Here is a 17740-nt window from a genome sequence, read left to right on the forward strand (position 1 = left end):
CTGCTTTCCCATTCGTCCTCGGGGGAACACCACACGCTACGATATCGGCTAAAAAAAATCCAACATGTTAAATATCCTCGACTTTAGATCAACGCGGTCATGACGTCCTTCCAAGTGGACCAGATCACTCTTATTACATCACACACAGCAGAAATATTGGTTAAGAGTCATCCTGATAATCGGGGCGTTCTAAGATTGCCGGAAGGCAAAAATTGGGATAAAAATCTTTCCGTGTGAACTAGGCATAAGCTGTCAGAGAATTTGGATCAAATCTATTGAACTATGGCAAACAGAGCTTTGTTATAGTTGATAATTAAAATATGTGAAGCCCAAAGTAAAACTTATATTCTTTTATGTATATCTGAGTACAGACAAGTATTCAGATATATACACTGCTTAAAAAAATAAAGGGAACACTCAAATAACACATCCTATATCTGAATGAATGAAATATTCTCATTGAATAATTTGTTCTGTACAAAGTTGAATGAGCTGACAACAAAATCACACAAAAACCATCAATGGAAATTAAATTTATGAACCAATGGAGGCCTGGATTTGGAGTCACGCAGAAAATCAAAGTGAAAAACAGACTACAGGCTGCTCCAACTTTGATGTAATGTCCTTAAAACGCATCAAAATAAGGCTCAGTACTGAGTGTGGCCTCCACCTGCCTGTATGACCTCCCTACAACACCTGGGCATGCTCCTGATGAGGTGGAGGATGGTCTCCTGAGGGATCTCCTCCCAGACCTGGACTAAAGCATCCGCCAACTCCTGGACAGTCTGTGGTGCAACGTGAGGTTGGTGGATGGAGCGAGACATGATGTCCCAGATGTGCTCAATCGGATTCAGATCTGGGGAACGAGCGGGCCAGTCCAAAGCTTCAATGCCTTCATCTTGCAGGAACTGCTGACACACTCCAGCCACATGAGGTCTAGCATTGTCCTGCATGAGGAGGAACCCAGGGCCAACCGCACCAGCATATGGTCTCACAAGGGGTCTGAGGATCTCATCTTGGTACCTAATGGCAATCATGGCGAGCACATGGAGGGCCGTGCAGCCCTCCAAAGAAATGCCACCACACACCATTACTGACCCACTGCCAAACCGGTCATGTTGAAGGATGTTGCAGGCAGCAGATGGCTCTCCACGGCGTCTCCAGACTCTGTCACGTCTGTCTCATGTGCTCAGTGTGAACCTGCTTTCATCTGTGAAGAGCACAGGGTGCCAGTTATGAATCTGCCAATCCTGGTGTTCTCTGGCACATGCCAAGCGTCCTGCACGGTGTTGGGCTGTGAGCACAACCCCCATCTGTGGACATCGGGCCCTCATACTATCCCTTATGGAGTCAGTTTCTAACCGTTTGTGCAGACACATGCACATTTGTGGCCTGCTGGAGGTCATTCTGCAGGGCTCTGGCAGTGCTCCTCCTGTTCCTCCTTGCACAAAGGTGGAGGGAACGGTCCTGCTGCTGGATTGTTGCCCTCCTACGACCTCCTCCACGTCTCCTGGTAGCGCCTCCAGCCTCTGGACGCTGACAGATACAGCTTGCATTGATGTGCCATCCTGGATGAGCTGCACTACCTGAACCACTTGTGTGGGTTGTAGAGTCCGTCTCATGCTACCACGAGTGTGAAAGCACCACCGACATTCAAAAGTGACCAAAACATCAGCCAGAAAGCGTAGGTACTGAGAAGTGGTCTGTGGTTCCCACCTGCAGAACCACTCCTTTATTGAGTGTGTCTTGCTAATTGCCAAAAATTTCCATCTGTTGTCTTCCATTTGCACAACAGCAGGTGAAACTGATTGCCAATCAGTGTTGCTTCCTAAGTGGACAGTTTGCTTTCACAGACGCTTGATTTACTTGTAGTTATATTGTTGTTTAAGTGTTCCCTTTATTTTTTGAGCAGTGTATATATATATATTACATCTGAAGAAATAATCTATTAGTTTGAGTGACTTTTGCACAAAGCTCGTTGTTGTCCAAATACTTACCGTCTCCTCTCTGAGTTTGTCATAGAGAGCTTCCAAGCGTTTGTTTGCATCGTCCAGCTTCCTCTTGGTTTGCTGGGAACAGAAAATCAGCACAAGATGAGACACTTGGGTCCTGCACATGTTGAACCCAGAAGCAATTTTAATATATATATATATATATATATATATATATATATATATATATATATATAGCAAATAATTTCCATGGACCATGCCTAGATCATATAATATATGACCTGAGACTGATGGCGGTTTTGAACAACTCTTTAGCACATCTCTAAACTGCCTGAACTGTCACAGACCTACTGAACATTATCTCCCACTGCACTTCTCCCACTACTCTTAGCATAGTTTGGTATCAAAGTTGGCTGTAAGACAAGTTTACCTTTCAGCTGACGCATTATTTAGACCTTGTCTGTGTTTTCTAAGCCGAACTACAGCCACAAAAACCAGTGAGTGTCACAAAAATGCTTGTATCACTCAGCTCAGCTGTGATAATTATGTTTTCATGAACTTCTAGGTTCATGACATCCCATGCTCATTCACAGCATATATCAGTCACTGCTTGAAGGCTTGAAGTTCTTCAGAAGTATAAGAACTTTTCTTGGTTATAGGGTAATTCATGTCTAGGTAAGTCAGTGCAGGTAGTGATTAATAGTCAGTGAACATTTCTCTTCTTTGAAGCTCATAAAGGTCCATCCCTCCAATCAAGAGACACTTCCCACATCTTGCCCTACTTTGAGTATCCAGACCTTTTTTGTGATGCATTTTAGCTCCACAGTTGCTAGTTCCCTTCACTGTCCCACTTGGAGAACTTTGAAGCAGTGGCTGTTGAGTGAAGTGGGGGGGAAGCACACTAGCATGGGTCAGGAGAGTCCTGTGCTTACACTCCTGACAGAGCAGGTTCAGTTCAACATCCACTTCAACTTACTCCAACAACCCAGGATTTCTGCCAGACGTTGGTCCCTTAATGGTCTGAATAATGAATTCTTTGAGTTCAATGCTTCATAATTGATGCAGCTAAATTCACATGCAGATAAATCTCACTCCCCTCCCACCAGAGGGTACCAGACTGTCTGTTTTAGAAAGCAGAAATCTGAGACTTCCCTGCCCCTCATGCACTTTAAAGCATGGAACTTCACACTCTGAGAACGTTTCCTGGATAGGAAGTGAAACGTCTTCAACTACTTGTTTTTTAAAACCTTTTGGATTTTCCAGCATCAGTAATGGTCCCAGGTAAAAACACAAAGCAGCTAATGGCTTATCTGACTCTCCCCTGACCGACCTCACTAAGCCGGCTTCGTAGTACAAGACACTGATTGGTTCCCGTGTAGGAAACAGAAATGGATCGCTGCTGTCTCTGTCATTTTGAACTCACAGGGTCAGTGGCTATAGCCAAGCACTTCTGGATCAGCTCCTCGAATGTGGTCTTGAGAACAAGGTGCTCATGGGGGATGGGCTTTTTCATGATCTTCTCAGCAGGGATGGACTGCAGAGGCTGAGATAAGAAGCCACAGACACATCAGTTAAACAGAACTTCATCTTTCCTTCTTCAGATTTAGTATCTGAGCTTTACAGACATGAATGGTGTCTCCTGTAGGAGCGCCGGGTGCGCCCTCCATGTTGGAGTTGAGCCCTGCCGGGGGGAACTGCAGCTGCTGCATGCTGGAGAAGGGGACCTGGCCAACGTGTGGACCCACGTGTGGACCCTGCACCATTGCCTGGGGCGCCCCAGAGGACATCGGCTGTGTGTGAGGGTCAGCACCCAGAGGGCTCATGATGGGAGCTGTGATGGGAGCCGGTGGCATGTAGTGTTCTGGAACCGGCTGGATAAACACAAAAAGGTTTTGTTTTATGTCTGTCCACAACATGACTGCATATATGAGCAAGTTGTAGATTCTGGTGGTCCAAAATATGTTAAGACATTTCAAAAAATTAAGCTACAAAACAAAAAAGGTTTCCTTCAGTTGTATAAGATCTGCATTTTAGCTGGGTGACATAGTAGATCTAGAGAAATTGTATTTTTACAAGAAATGCAGTGTGAGCTCTGTTAGCAGCAGTTAGCATACAGGAAACTGCACGCTGCTTTCAGCGCCACCCGGTGTCATCACAAAGTAATGTTTAGTCATGGGTCGATCACTGTATGCAAGTGAAGAGTGAGGCAACATTTAACTAAATTTACATCTACTTATTTTTGTAATTAAGTGTTTAATGGTACTTGTAGTGTGTGTGTTTAATTGATTTAGTTGTAAGTTTTTTAGAGATGTGAAACACGGGTGGTAAATAAGCTATTGTTATTTTATGCTTGAGANGCTAAGTATATAAAGTGAGAATGTTGAATTGAATTTATATTGATTTATTTAAAAATAAGAAAGTAGTAAAAGTTTTACATCAACCTACTCCTTTACATACAGATAACTTTTTTATGTGGGCCAAAATGAATGACTGAATGAATGAATGAATTCCAAGATGACCGATTAATCGAGAAAATAATCGCCCGATTAATCGATTATTGAAATTATCGTTAGTTGCAGCCCTAGTGTGAACGGTGTGCTGAATGACTTTCCCTCAGCTCTGACAATCTGTTCAAGAAGCTGAAAATGAAAATGACTTGAAGCTGAAAGAAACTGAACACCATGGAAAAACTAAAAGCCAATAATAGGAAGCTAGCTAAAAGTTAAACTGGCAGAACGGGAGCTAAGACTGCAGTAAGACAAAGCACAGAGCATTTAAAACAATCAGCTGCTTTTTAATAAATGTCTGCGTATGATCTGAGGGGCACTTTGTCACGACACACCAGAATCTTTTAGAAATAAATGTAAAGTAACACAAAACATACAGGGATATTTGGAAAACGTTTTTTTTTTTTAAAAAAGACTTAAATTACATTGTAAAGCAGGAAAAAAGTAAATAAATAGGTTTAGCAAACTAAAGACAGAATAAAAGCAATAAATAGGGATGAACTGACTGAAATTTAATTGTTTGAAGATAGTAACAGGTTTTGTAATATTCTTATATTAATTTGTTTGTTTCAATTTAGCCCCCCTTTCTGCTTTCAACACAAAGATCACATTAAAATGTATAAAAGTTACACTCAGCTGTTCGCAGACTTACCTTCTTCTTCGGTGCTCTGGTCAGAGCGGGGGGGTCGTTCCAGCCGTTCTGAGGCCCTACAGACAAAAAGGGTTTTAATGTGATCTAATTCATCATGTAATTAGACAACAGGAGCTACAGCTGCTGAAAACTAACTTCTGACCAGCAAGAACTAAATTAAACAGATATGATTTTTAAAAAAAACATCATTTTAAATAAGCTTCACAAAATCTTTAAAATACTAGTTATTACTTTTACTTGTATTACTTTTTTATTTAAAGACAAAAGTTCACTAGATACAAAGTGTTGAAGGGTTTACCTGGTTAAGAATTATATCTGGGTATTATTACTATTTATTATTAACCTGGACTATAAATGTTTTAAACACTTTTATAAAGATTTACCTACTAGGGGCACAAAAACTAAAGCTTGACTTCTTCAACAGGCTGACTGATAATTAAACAGTTCAAGTATTTATTGTCATTTTGTTGAAATTATGATCATTTAGCAGAACAGAAATAATGTGCTGCTAGTTGAAATCACGGATCGACAGAAAGCCGTGAACGATTCAGACTCTTTTCCACGCAGCCAATCAGGGAGCTGTTAGTAAAACCAGATTTCTGAAGCTGAACATTTAACAACATAAGTCTGAGTGCAGACTGGGGGGCTGGGGTGAGACTTCAGGTTCTCTCATGTTGGTGTAACTTCTGAAGGAAGGAAGGAGCAACAGAACCCCATCAGAACCAGATGCATTCAGCTGATGTAGAAATGGGCTGTATGTTTCAGATTTTGCTCAGATGCCAATTAAACAGTTATTAATTCATTGCTGTGCATCACAGAAAAACATGTTAAAAACATATTTGCTCAATGAAGTGATCTGCACATTATGTGTTGAAGTCAGAGCTAATTGTAGAGGTAAAAGTTTAGGATCTTTCTGTCCCAACCTAAACAGCAGCAGCCTGTTGGTAAGGGACTTTGTGTTTTTGTGTTGTCAGCCTCAGAAGTGCGCCCCTCAAATGGCTCAGATTTACCTGAGGTACTCCTGCATTCATCTACAGTAACAGAGTGAATAATTCATGTAAGCTGTGCAGAACAAATAATGGGCAGTGATGGTGATTAACAGAGTTGTTTGTGCTGCTCTGACTGCAGCAGCACAAACACAGACTCTCCTCTTCCAGTCAGCTTACCCAACCAAACAGTTTTAGGCCCTACTACGTGATTTAGAAGAGTCTCCAACTCTCATTCTGTGAAGTGTCTCTTTTTCCTGCCAGCAGACATGATTTTTGGATTGTGCAGAGAGGAGAACCACACATGCAGGACATCCATCCATCCATCCATTTTCTTTACCTGCTTCTCCATTCTGGGTCACAGGGAGCTGGTGCCTGTCCCCTGCAGTCACTGGGGGAGAGGCGGGGGACAGCCTGGACAGGTCACAAGTCCATCACAGGGACACAGAGACAAACAACCATTCACACTCTCACTCACATCTAGGGACAATTTTAGAGTTACCAGTTAACCTACCATGCATGTTTTTGGTCTGTGGGAGGAAACCAGAGTACCTGGAGTAAACCCACATGTTCACAGGGAGAACATGTAAACTCCACCCAGAAAGGCTCCAGGTAAGAAGCAATCCTGTGACCTTCCTGCTCAAATCCACATTGATCAGGATGTACAAAGGAAATGTGCTTGGATTAATGCACAGTTTCTTACATCTGGATTTGTTTTGTGCAGCTCGACTGTGCCTGAGATGAGTTGGAGATGCTCACAACGATTCAAAGAGAAAAGTTGTCACACACATTTTTTTTCAACATATTCAAAACTTAAGCAAGGACGTTGAGGACCACCGCAGACGTGGTGAGACATTCTGAAGACTCCCTCGTGAATACCTTTCACCAACCAGTCCCAGCCCAGACACTACCTGCAGCACTCTCCTGCCCTTAGAGCACAGCTGGTAAAACATTTAAAGACGCTCCTTTACTGCTGAATGAAGTTATTCACATTTTCTGGATGGAAACCTGAACCGCTGAGTTCATGCCGAGTGAGTTTGTGAGAAGAACAGAGAGCCATGCAGACCTGTTGTCTTAGAGGCAGTGGTCAGCTCAGGGTCAGGGTTTCGATGTGTACCTGAGACTCCGCTCGGTGGAGGAGGCATGTACGACACAGGAGATCCTGGACCACCATGCTGGAAAGACACTCCGGAGGATGGAGGAGCAGGAAGAGAGGAGGAGGTGAGAAAGAGAGGATGGGAGGGAGGGGAGGACGAGCACTGGGTGGCAGGAGGCTGTCCCAGCTGAGATGGGATGGGCTGGGTGTACTGATAGAGGAAACCAGGAGGGTGAGGAGGGGAGGAAGGCTCTGCAGGAGGAGTGTGAGGAGCAGCAGCAGCAGAGGGGTACTGAAGAGGCTGATAGATAGGTGCCCCCCCAGCTCCAGGTGGGTACTGATTGACCTGGGGGTAGGCTGAGAGTCACACAGGATGCTCTGTTAGTGAGAATCTGCTGCATCATGCACTGCATGCTTCAGAACTACTGACAGAAACAAAGAACAACGTTAGTATCGCTCAGATATCAGAATCAAACATTTCCACAGAGAAATGTTTGAACGGGTTATTAAAAGATGTTGACTGCACTTCTCGAAGCACTCCTGTCTCCTTTAGAAAACCTTTATAGACTTATTCCTAAATGTGCCCTTTCTGGATGAGAATGGGAAACAACAGAAAAGTCAGTGGAGACTGAACCATCAGCGCCACCTGCTGCCTGTCTAGAAACAGTGACAGAAATACCCTTACATTTTTCAGATTTCTAACAAATTCACCAACATTTACATATGAACTGTTTATAATCCCTTTTGTTCTGTGATTCTTTTAAACAACCAGTCTAGATCTGTCATGAGATGCATGTGAGCTGTCTGCTCCAACACTCACGCTGGTACTGATGGGAGAACATGTATGCAGGAGTGGAGGAGGCCTGCGGAGCTGCTGCAGAGCTGGATGCTGGCAGGCCGTACATGGGGTTTGGAGGCTCCACCTGGAAAATAAAGAAAAAAGACAGGATAGTATCCTGTGTTTTCTCAGTTGGAAGAAAAAAGCTTGGAGCAGCTAAAGTGCTACAGCCCCAATTCTAAAAAAGTTGGCTCTTTTGTGTAAACATGTAAATAAAAACAGGATGCAATGATTTGCTAATCTCACACAGCTATATTTTATTCATGATAGTAAACATATCAAGTGTTAAAACTGAGAAATTCTACTCCGATTTATTTTAAGAAAAAATAAGGTCATTTTAAATTTGATGGCAGCAAATCATTGCATTGTTTTTATTTTTGTTTTACACAATGTCCCAATTTTTTGGAGTTGGGTTTATTCAGATGGATGTTGATTATAAATGGAAGTAATGAAGTCATGCAATAAAAATCACTTTGCCAACCCAGACATGCAAGAAGCAAAGAAACGACTGAATGAGGACAGTGAATGCATCACAGAGTCAGGAGACGGCAGGAGCTGGTGGGGTTACCGCAGACATGACACTGCAGCCAGAGACACATTTGGGACACAAAGCATGGATCTAATAAATGGAAGCCTTGGCACTAAAGTGTGTGCTGAGTTTGGTGTACCTTCTGATCTGAAGGGCTGCCTACTTGGAGAGGAGGAGGAGGGACAGCGGGGAGGGCTGTGGGAGTTTGGTTACTCCAGGAGGTGACAGTGGAGGCAGCCCTCACCTGAAGCAAACAGAGACACACAGCTGCAGGGAGGTGGGAACACACACACCCATCACCACAATAACGCCATGATGAAAAGGATAGTTCTGTTTTGTTAATTCTGTTGGGTGGAGTAGTCACGGTTACACCTTTCCCATTTCAAGATTACAGGATCAAGATTCTAATTTCTTCATCAATGTTCAACTAAGTGAAAACATTCAGTGTCTTATTAAAGCTGGAGAACAGGAACTGACACCGCTGTTTGTCTGGTTTAAAAGTGTTTTCATTCTGTGAAACAATGCTCAGGTTCAAGGTAAAATACAAAAAGAGGTGGAGTTGGGGCTCACTAGTTGCAGAATATGCAACAGATGGGAAATCATTTGCATAGAAAAATTTTACTAAATTAGGGCCGATTTAACATTTTATACAGCACTCCCATGCCCGTATTTTATATAAGAAATCTGAAAAGCATTTTGTTTGATCTATATATTTAATAAAAAAAAAAGATTTCTTTAAAATTTTAAGAAAGCTTGAAAATGAATCTTTTCTACACCTTTTAGTACCTGGAAAATACTAAAAGCAAAGTGCAGACTTCAGGAGTGCACAGGAACCCTGAGTACTCCTGAGAAGTGGGCTCAGACAGAAACCAGGCCGGGGACCGCCTCGGTGTGATTTCTGAGGGAGGTCAAAGCCAACCCATCCCTGGTGAGCCTCTGTACTGTGACAGGAGGTAGTAACAGAGCTGAAAACGGTTGACATCAAAAAGGAAAGACTATTTTGTGGCTCAGTAATGTGATAAAGTGATGATATATGGCCTGTGTGACCACCTGCTTACAGGAATTCAACAACAAACAGAAGAAAGACCAATGATGAGGATGCACAACAACTTTGCATTTAGTAAAAAAACCAAAAGAATTGCTGAACTGAGTTAATTTGTCAGAAGTTGAAAACAATATAAGGGAGAGGTCTGTCCCACATTTAATGCCTTGTGCTCCATGTCGGCAGGTTCTGCTTCACTTCTTTGGTTCTTTGATTTCTGAGAGCTCACATCTGAACGGAACGTGCTCGCAGCTATCCGTGATTTATGAACGGCCAGAGGCAGCAGAAAAAGGGACAATTGTTTTGTGAATGAACCTATAATCTTACCTGCGGTGGACAGCATTCAAACAGAAACTTTCATGGGGGAGTCATGTTAAAAACTATTCAGAGCAACAGCAAGTTTCAGGCATCTATCCTGCTCTCCACAAACTCACTTTGAAAAAACAGAACTATCCCTTTAAAACCTGTGGACATGACAGAGCCAGGGTTCAAACCACAAGAACACAAGACCTGAAAAACATTTCAATCCATGGTTGCATCAATACGATCACAGGATTAGAAACTTATGTTTCATTTTCCAGCAGCAGATTGTCATTTAAACCCTGTCTGGACAAGAACAGAAACGACTACAAGAAAAACTCCAGGGACCACTTCACCATGTGGAGGAATGCCAGCAACATGAACTCTGTTTCCTGGTACGGTGGAACATACCGGCTGGAAATACTGCTGCTGTGCCGGGGCAGATGTAGGCCCGGGAGCAGGAGCAGCAGGTGGGACCAGCCGAGACTGGACCCTCCGGTCCTGGGTCGGTGCCTGAGCTGCCTGAGCTGCCTGCTGTCCCAGAGCCCGACTGAGACGCTCACAAAGCTGCTGAATAGGAACCTAGGTTGAAGAAAAGATGTTTAACTTTCAATCAGGCAAATACAGAAGAGACTGGCTCACAGCTGGCTGGTTTGTAGAAAACACAAACTGAAGACGTTCGGTCAGAGTCACTCAGAACTCAACAACAATGCAACCGCAGATTCACCTGTTTCCTCACAATTGTGAGTCTCCGACTAGTTGTCAACCGTTGGGTTGTGTTTGATACCTGGTTGGTGCTGCTGGGCAGGTAGGTGATGGCTGTGGACAGGCAGCCTTGTGAGGCCAGCAGGTTGGCGTATTGGCTCATCTTCTCAGCCAGCAGGATGCCGACAGACACAGGACCAGAGCGCTGAGTCTGCTCCACTGCATGACGCAACACCACCACCTTCTCCACCAGGTCCTGCACACACAAACAGCACTTTGTAATGTTTGTTTTCACTGCTAAATGCCTCTGGTCACCAGCCAGTTAAAGCAGATGCTGCTTTAAACCCACAACAATAAAAAAAAACATACTGAACTCTGTGTAGCTTATGATACTATCAATCAGGGACAATCACTGGAGTTTTTATTCAGCATTCCCTAAAAATGCATTAAACAGCAAAATGACAGGTAATACTCTCAGCTACTACCACACACACACACACACCTGAGCTCAATAACAGTAAATTAACTGAGTTACAGACATTGTGAGTGTTGTTTTAAGGTCAGCTGGTTGTGTTTCAGTAACAATACACTGGAAGGAGCATAATATGACATGAAGAGAATATGAATACTTTTAGATATCTAGGGAAAGTAAATTAAAAATTAAATTAACCTTTATCATAATTATGATGATTCTTGGTGATGTTGGGCCTTGCTGACTGACGGACGACCAGTGAATTCTTCTGTACATCTTTTTGCAACAAAACTACTTCTGTATACCGTGTGTTATTTTATTCATTCATATATTAAAAAGTTTGGCTCGATTGGGAGTTATCAGCTATCACTACTGATTTTTGTAACTTTTATACTTTTGAAAAAGTAAGTATGAGGTAAGGAGCTCAGTCATGTGGGGGGAGCTTGGAGTAGAGCCTCTGCCCCCCCTACAAGGAGTCAGGTATCTGATTAGGACGTCTCCTGGACGTCTCCCGTTTCTCTCTCAGAGGTTTGCAGGCATGTCCCACTGGGAGGAGACCCGAGGAGGTCTTGTATATTCTCTCTGGCCTGGGAACACCTTGGGATAACCCAAGTGTGTTGCTTGGGAGAGGAAGGTCTGGGTTTCCCTTTGAAACTGTTGCCCCGCAACCAAATCATGGATAAGTGGTAGAAGATGGATGCATGGAAATTGTTTAACAGTAGCGGCTGGTGGAGTTTTCTCCAGGGGGGGCTATAAGTCCAAAATACACATATACCAAAACATATACTAATGTATCACACCAGTGTATTTACATGAATTAAAACAACAGAAGCAACATTATATAATAATATAAATGCAGAAGTGCTTCCTGAACACCAATACTTACAAAGACGGAGGTCTCCCAAGGCACAAGCCTGCAGGACACATTTAGTGTTTATAAAACTTGTTTTCTCCCTTATTTTTCAAAACTTTATTGGAGAAAATACAAAAACATTCTCACTAAAATCTGCTTCAGTCTAATTTTTGTCTTCCTACTTTATTTTGGCTACTGTTCTGCTATTTCTAGAAAAAGGTCTGCTACTTGTAGCTATCATTCTGCTTTTAGCTTCCTTAGGTTTTAGCTGCTGTTTTGCTATTTCTACTTCTATTCAGCTACTTTAAGTGTTTAGCTATCATTTTAGTAATTTTAGCTACAGTGTTGCTAATTTAATTTCAGTTTTGTAATTCTTGCTACCATTTTGATATTATTTTGGTACTTAACTATTGTTTTGCTACTTTTAACTTTTGCCATCATTTTGTTAATGTTAGAATCAGTTTTTCTACTTTTAGTTTCTCTTCTGCTTGTCTGAACTTTAACAACTCTGCTTTAGCTTCAGTAAATATCATTCAGGGTCATTCAGCACAGTATTCACACTACTTTTCACAGAAAATGCAAGTTTGAGGATACTGAAGTAACCTCTGCCCAGCATACAGACCTGTAGAGAACGAGGACAATGTCCGTCCTGCGCTCTGCTCCAGCAGGACACCAGCTTCTCCATGTTCCCAGCACAGATGTAACACAGACAAGCTTGAGACTTCAGCTGTGTATCCTCTGCTGCCTCCAGTCTGTCACCGAGAAGGTCTAAGGAACGAGTTACAGAGCATTAAATCAGAGCTGAGAGTCAGACGGGTGAAGGGCAAACATGAACAAGGACCAACCACAGAGAGACGAGAACTCCTCAGGCTGAGTGTAAGTCATGACAGCAGCCAGGGCCTCCTTCCAGCTCTGCAGCTCGCAGGTGTTCAGGATGTCGTGCCAGTCTTTCATGACCACGGCGCTGATCAGCTGCAGGACAAATCGCACTTCCATCATCATATCATTCAGGTCACAGTTCCGCAAAAAGGCCGAACCTCCCCAGGTGTTACCTTAGTTATCTTGCTGTGTGTTCTTGTGAAATACTTCTTCTGGGTTTTCTTTAAGAGTTCAGCCCCTCCAGCACAGGCCAAAATGATGCTGTCTGCCATTCGGTTGTCATGGAGACAGAGCTCCACAGCTCCCTCAAAGTCTCCAGATAGCAGAGCCTGCGTGATTAGTCCATCCACATCTGAAGAGGAAAAAATAACAATTAAATATTTCTAATAAAAACACGCATTTACAATTCCAACTCTGAAAAAGTAGGAATGTTTGGAAAAATGTAAATAAAAACAGCATGCAATGATTTGTAAATCTTAGTTACTTTTTTCCCCCACAATGAAAGATAACCAAGAAAATGTACCATTTTAAGGAAAACACAATTTTCTATTATATTCTAGCAACATATCTCAAAAAGGTTGTTGCTGTGCTGCGTTTCCCTCCATGAAGCATCCTGTCTTCTTTAACACCAGTCTGTAGACAGGTAGGACCTGAGGACAGCAGCTGATGGACGTTTGGAGGGAATCTTGGCCCATTCTTGTCTGATGGAGGATTCTAGCTGGTCAACAGTCCTGGGACTTCTTTGGCAGATTTTTTATTTCATGATGCATCAGATGTGAGAGGTGTGAGCTGCTGGCAGATCCTTTCAGAAATCTGGACTCTTCTTCTATGAAACCATGCTGCTGTAATGATGCAGTATGAGGTTCAGCATCGTCTTACTAAAATATGCAAGGCCTTCCATTGTCTGGATGGGAGCATGTTCTAAAAGCTTTCCAGATGTGTAAGCATAGACACTAATGCCCCCCCATACCAGCAGAGAGGCTGATAACAGATTGGATGGTCCCTCTCCTCTTTACTACAGAGGACATGCCACCTGTGGTTTCCAAAACAAAATCAAAATTTCAATTTGTCTGACCACAGAACAGCTCACCATTTAAGTGACTCATGGCTCAGAGAAGACTGCTATGGTTCTGGATGGTGTTAACATCTGTCTTCTTCTTCACATGACAGAGCTTTAAGCAGCTTTTATGGATGACATGATGAACTACAGACACTGATCTGTGGAAGAGTTCCTGAGTCCATCAGTGATGTCCAGAACACAATCAGACCTGATTTAATGCAGCGGCCCCTGAGGGCCCAAAGATCACAGACATCCAGTACTGACTTTAACCTTTGAGCTCAGAGACTTGCCCAGATTCTTGAAAACATTTGATATTATGAACTGTAGATGAGGAGATATTTAAAGCCTCCCCAATTGTTCTGTTGAGGAACATTATTTTGACATTGTTCCACTATTTTTAGACAGTTTTTGCAGACTGGTGAACCTCTGCCCATCTTTACGTCTGACAGATTCAGCCTCTCTAAAATGCTGCATTTATTCCCAGTCCTCTTACTGACCAATTAACCTAATTAGTTGCAAAACTCTCTTATCCTTACCACTTCCTTTTTCAGCTTTTTGTTGCCCCTGGCCCAGCTTTTTTAAAATGTGTTGCCTCTTATTTAGAAAAGATTTTTTTTTTGTTCAAAAATTGTACAATTTAGTAGTTTAAACATTTGATGTGTTTACAATGTTACATTGTGAATAAATGTGGGTTTATGAGATTTGTTGTATTTACATGTTACACAACGTCCCAACTTTCTCAGATATGGGGTTGCCTTTATAAGTATAACATCTAAAACCTATATAGAGACTTAAATCGGTGTGAAAATTAACTAGATTTGAGTGTAAAAATCTTTAAAGTGTTAATTTAATCTCATTTAATCTATCTATAGAAACTTAGTATTAGGTGCTTTAATGATAAAACTAAAACTGAGAAGACTGTCAGACAAGCAGATTCATTAGTAGGTAATCAATACTTATTTGCATTCAATACATACAGAATTTCAAGTTGTTTAAATGTAGTCAAATTTAACTAAGTTGCAGCTCAAAGAACTGGTTTTTATTGTCAGATACAAGAAACTTCTTCTAAATGTCCACATTTATTCCAACTTGAAGTAAACCAAGTTTCCCTGTGATGTTAGCGGCCATCTGCAGCAGTTACCCTGACTGATGCTGAGGCTGACTCTTCCTGCAGAAGGTGAAGCTGGAACTGGGATCTCTGCTGGACTGGACTCCTCCACCTCCACCGGGGCTGCAGTTTCCTAAAACACAAGAGGAACATCGTGATCTCTCCAGGTTTCACCAAACAAAACAAATAAAACTGTTCATTTCTGGGTGTTTGTTCAGTCACAGTGCAGCCCTGAACCCTGAGCAGATTCAAAACTTTATTACAACATTATAATTTATCTTGTGCAGAAAACGCCTGTTTTAATTTGATTTCCTGTTTATAGTTTCTTCTTGCAGTCGGCTCATTCAGAGATGAGTGCTTTGACTTTTGTTTGATGTAACTTTTATACTTCTAAAAATATTTTAACTTTATTCAAAATAAAATTTCACATAAAAAAACATTGAGATGTCTTCAAATTATTCAAAAACTTTGTTGGCCTTTACCAACAGTTCAGCTACTTGTAGCTGTTAGCTAATGTTCTGCTTATTTTAGCTTTGAGCTAATCTTTTTAGCTACCGTTTAGCTTTTATCTACTCTTCTGCTTTTTAAACCTGTAGCTGTTTTTCTCCTTTTTTAGCTTTTACCCATTACTGCTACTCTTAGATTTAGCTACGTTTCGATCATCTTAGCTTTTAGCTATAATTTTGCTACTTTTTGCTACCATACTGCTCCTTTTAGCTTTTAGCTAAAGTTTTTCTCATTTTAGCTACAGCTTTGTTAGTTTCAGGTATAGTTTTGCTACATTTAGCTTTTAGCTACTTTTAGCTAACTTTAACAACTCAGTTTTAGTTTCTTTGACAACTTTTCAACACTCAGCATTCACACTGAATGTTGGCAGTGTTTTAGTTTCCGGTGTAAAGTGTAATGTTGAGAAAATGAAGAAAAGCCTCATGCTGTTCCACAGTAAAGGAGAGATAATCAGTCATATAATTTATACATCTTAGAAAAAGAAGAATTAGTCTGTTCCACCTGTAGTTTGTACACCGCAGAGCTGTTTACATTTACAGGAATATTAACAACCCATCTTAAATTGGTTTTCTGTGGCAAGGCTATGAACAATAACTATCTTACCTGCTGCTGAACAACACCTGATTACATCTGACTGATGAGCTAACAGCTAGTCTGTCCAAAGTGGACTGCTGCCGTCATAAAACAACTTTAGTTGAAAAAATTTCATAGTGGTTCACGTAAACACAATTTAATAATCCTCCATTATTGTCAATTTTGAACCATATGGATATTTACACAGACTTCTGTTATTTTCAGGTGCAAACAGAAGCAGCTGTGAGCTGAAACATTTTCAGTGAAACCTGAGGTCAAGTCCAAAAGGAATATCATACTTTGGCCAAAATAACAAATGCAATGGTGATGACAACGTAAAGGTTTTAAAAGTAGAATTTACAAGAACTGCTGTTTTAGATGATACCAATCCACTTTGGTTTTGGCTGCTGTTAGCTCATCAGACTAGCTGTTTGCTCATCAGTCCTGTCAAAATTAAAGTATTTTTCCAAGCTGGGCTTGTTCAAAGAGCTACCTATAACAGGTAAGTTTATTTAGTCTTAATTTTTCCACAAATGGACAAAATTTCACTAAGTTGTGTAGAAGGAGTCATCTATAATAATTTGTACCTCATTCAGTGAGATCTCCTCCTCTTCCTCCTGCTTCTCATCAGCATCTTCCTCTGAGAGAGCTCGGGTCATATCTGTATCCAGTTTGCAGTCAGGAGCATCTTCTGGTTCCAACGCCTCCTCTGCCCCTGCCTCCGGAGTGGAGTTCAGCTCAGGCTGCAGGTTTGCAGCAGTGATAAAGTCGAACGCTGCCTCTGGAGTGTCGACAGGCGGCACCAGGCTGAGGTCGGCTAAATGCTGCAGAGAGGCGGGAGCAGGCCAAGACATGTTGTCTTAATCAAACTTACAACTGAGATCAGGATGCAACGTGAGGACAAATGAGATACGATGCGTTTTAACTGATCTGTACTGTCAAAAGAAATCCTATATGTTCTTTATTTCCTTTTGCCAAGCACCATTCTGTCAAAAAGGGGTGTGTTGAGATCTTGTAAGACTAGAACATCCCAAGATTTCTTGAGTTGAAAACTATCAAGCTGCAGTCAGCACGACGTCCTCTGGTCCTTCCACTGCGTTGGAGCCATTCAAACAGGGAGAATGAGCACAAGGACATCCCTGAAGCTTCCACCGCCGTCCTGCAGCCTCTGCAGCTGTGAGCTGACAGGAAGAGTCTTCATCATGGAGGAAATAAAGTTTAAAGCTCTCTGGGAAAAAGTCGATGGAACTTGACGGTGAAGTGGAGGTGACCCAATCTGACTAACGTTCCCTGAGAGCCTCCTCCCCTCTCCACTCAAGATGTTTTATTTTCTGTGTTCAGTTTAAGCAGCTTTCAACTGTGATACAAACAAAACAAAGTAATGTTCACTCCTTTCAGTCCTGAGAGGACTCCGTCTGTCAGAGAACATCAGTTACTGGCTGTGCAAATGTATTTAATCTGTTTAAAGGTGAAATGTTGACAGCTGTTAGGATGTTCATTGAGGGTTTTTAAGCTGATTTGGCTTCCTGTGATAAAATGTTTTCATTAAAAACCAGTAAAAAAAAAAGTGATTAAAAGAAAGACAAATGAAATCTTATTTAAAACATTTCTAAAGAACTGTTTGTTCTGACTGATAACAAAACATGGCAAATTCATTTCTTTTTTAAAGACAATATTGAAA

At 41.7% G+C, this 17740-nt stretch overlaps 1 protein-coding gene across 5 annotated transcripts in view; it reads right to left on the bottom strand.

Annotated features, from left to right (window-relative positions):
- Positions 1–17740, bottom strand: part of sec31a (SEC31 homolog A, COPII coat complex component) — a 31596-nt gene that overhangs the window by 2125 nt on the left and 11731 nt on the right. For 2 of the 5 annotated variants that reach the window (XM_017439507.3, XM_017439508.3), the window contains 14 exons: positions 16647–16883; positions 15013–15112; positions 12985–13163; positions 12778–12904; positions 12555–12700; positions 10690–10863; positions 10314–10484; positions 8700–8804; positions 8014–8116; positions 7215–7550; positions 5112–5167; positions 3578–3823; positions 3376–3495; positions 1998–2069 (listed from right to left, as the gene is read on the bottom strand). In XM_017439507.3, the coding sequence (XP_017294996.1) occupies positions 1998–2069; positions 3376–3495; positions 3578–3823; positions 5112–5167; positions 7215–7550; positions 8014–8116; positions 8700–8804; positions 10314–10484; positions 10690–10863; positions 12555–12700; positions 12778–12904; positions 12985–13163; positions 15013–15112; positions 16647–16883 (2172 nt within the window). The remainder of the gene's footprint in view (positions 1–1997; positions 2070–3375; positions 3496–3577; positions 3824–5111; positions 5168–7214; positions 7551–8013; positions 8117–8699; positions 8805–10313; positions 10485–10689; positions 10864–12554; positions 12701–12777; positions 12905–12984; positions 13164–15012; positions 15113–16646; positions 16884–17740) is intronic. The other 3 variants (XM_017439509.3, XM_017439510.3, XM_037979329.1) reach the window with 3 other exon arrangements.

This window comes from Kryptolebias marmoratus, linkage group LG14, assembly GCF_001649575.2.
Source record: "Kryptolebias marmoratus isolate JLee-2015 linkage group LG14, ASM164957v2, whole genome shotgun sequence".
Taxonomy (NCBI): Eukaryota; Metazoa; Chordata; class Actinopteri; order Cyprinodontiformes; family Rivulidae; genus Kryptolebias; species Kryptolebias marmoratus.